General features: G+C 41.6%; 1 protein-coding gene across 1 annotated transcript; it reads right to left on the bottom strand.

The window, feature by feature from the left end:
- LOC103208236 (olfactory receptor 9G4) lies at window positions 1–978 on the bottom strand. Its single transcript, XM_007953911.2, has one exon. The coding sequence runs from the start codon at window positions 937–939 to the stop codon at window positions 1–3; it is 939 nt and encodes a 312-aa protein (XP_007952102.1). The 5' UTR covers window positions 940–978.
- Between the last annotated feature and the right edge of the window lie 1,290 nt (window positions 979–2,268).

Genomic DNA, 2,268 nt, shown 5'->3' with positions numbered 1-2,268 from the left:
TCATCTTTGTGGTCGTACTGTATGTATTGCCTTCCTGAAAGCCTCTTTGACATCTTTGTTCCTCACACTATAGATGAGAGGGTTGAGCAATGGGTTCACCACAGTGTAGAACAAGGCAGCCACTTTGTCTTTCTCCAGAGAGTAGGTGGAGCTAGGCCTTGAATACATAAAGAGCAAGGAGCCGTAGAAGAGCATGACGGAGACCATGTGGGAAGCACAGGTGGAGAAGGCTTTGCGCCTTCCTGAGGCTGAGCGGATCCTCAGGAGAGCCAGGAGGATGTTAGAGTAGGAAATCAAGATGGCAAGAATGCTGGAGAGGACCGTGAAGCCCACCACACCCAGGAGCACTTTTTCATAGACCTGTGTGTCAGTACAGGACATTTTTACCAATGGTGGTGCATCACAGAAGAAATGGTCAATGATATTCTTACCACAGAACTTTAGACGGAAAGTGTTGGCAGTATGGGCTATGGCATTCAAGAACCCTCCAATATAAGAGCCAGCAACAAGCCCAATACACAGAGAACTGGACATGAGACCAGAGTAGAGTAAAGGATTACAAACTGCCACATGGCGATCATAAGCCATGGCTGCTAGGAGATAGCATTCAGTGTAGGCTACAACACAGGAAAAGAACAGTTGGGCTCCACATCCAGCTAAGGAAATTCTCTTATCTTCTGACACACAGTTAACCAGAATTTTGGGAGTATACACAGAGGTGTACCAGAAATCTAGGAAAGATAGATTGCCAATGAAAAAGTACATAGGTGTGTGAAGATGGGAATCAAACCGGATTAAGATAACCAGGGTCATGTTCCCTGATAGGGTTACCAAATAGATCATCAGAAATATTCCAAATAGAATCGGCTGCAACCGGGGATCTGCTGAGATCCCCACCAAGATGAATTCAGTCAGGATGGTGCGATTTCCCACTTTCATATCCACAGAGGTGAAAGTCTGGTTAAGATTATGAGAAAAAATAATTGCTTAGTGAATCTTCTATTGTAAAAAGTAAATGAGGATATCAACTAAGGCATTCAATAAAAACATTACCAAATTAGAACTGATATCCTAGTAGCCAGTTCGCTTCTCCCTAGCTCTAATGGCAGTGGAAGAAAGCTACACCAAGAGAAAACTGTAACATATTTCAATGTTTAAAACATTCACCTTTGGACTAAGCCCAGCTCAGCTCTGTAGCTGGAATGCACACCCAAGTCCTGTAGCTCAAGTTCTACTGCCCTTGCTTGTTAGGGAGTGAGGCACATGTGTGCTAATATTTCAAATATGGGCGGTGATGTTCAGAATGAACATGACTTGATGGATGACTCTGTGGAAAAAACTCAGCTTGGATACCTGAAAAACATTTCATTTCCCTACCATTAGTGAACAATGATTATCATAACAGATGCTTCAGCCTGACACTGCAGCATCTCCACAGGCTGACTTTAATCTGCCTTCCTAACCTTCTCCCTCACTTCTTGTCTTTATCCACTCAAAGTTCAACAAAACTAGTTTACTCCCATGATCTAGGTCCCCACAATGATCTCAAACACGCCAAGAGTTTCGTTGTCATCTATTTGTACGTTCTAACATAATTTTTCCAAATCTGCTTAAGCTTGAGTACATGTTATCTTGGTGGAATGTAATTCATATATTTTTAATGTGTAATATGGTATGTTATACTCACCATTTCAAGGTTATTCTGAATTTTCTCCACAGTATCATCACTTCTTTATACAAGGAAATATATCTGGGACTTATAAAATACATTTTAATATTATACAATTTGGATTAAAATGGAAAAATCTAGATAAAGCCCATTATAATGCTACCCATTTTGTCTCCTAAAAGACCCCTTCTTGGGTCTCCAAGGCAGTATCACTCCAGGGTGACATTTGTTAGAGAAGGATTGCTCTCTGACAGCAACCTGGCCACCAGACAGGTGGGCAGGTCATTCTAGATCATCCAGCCCCAGCTGAGCTAATAGCTGACCACAGACACTGAAACAAGGGTGGCTGGGAGCAGACAGGTCTGTCACAGACACAACTGCATAATCAAAGTAACACCTGAGTTCAAATTTTCATTCTACAATTTAATAGCTTTGTGTTCTTGGGAAAGTCTCCTAACAACCCCTCCACCTAAATTTCATCATATCTTAAAAAAAGGTAAGAAAAATACCTATGTAAATAAAAACCAAAAAAAAACAAACTCATAGCTGTCAAGTCAGATCCGACCCACAGCAACCCCTCCTTGGGTTTCCAAGGCAGA

Source organism: Orycteropus afer, unplaced genomic scaffold, assembly GCF_000298275.1.
Source record: "Orycteropus afer afer isolate SDZICR_OR568_19922 unplaced genomic scaffold, OryAfe1.0 scaffold00419, whole genome shotgun sequence".
Lineage (NCBI taxonomy): Eukaryota > Metazoa > Chordata > Mammalia > Tubulidentata > Orycteropodidae > Orycteropus > Orycteropus afer.
The sequence above is the reverse complement of the archived record's forward strand: the minus strand, read 5'-3'. Positions and strand labels throughout refer to the sequence as shown.

Bases quoted from the DNA above. Each gene is read 5' to 3' on its own strand.
- LOC103208236 (XM_007953911.2), bottom strand. From the start codon at position 939: ATGAAAGTGGGAAATCGCACCATCCTGACTGAATTCATCTTGGTGGGG.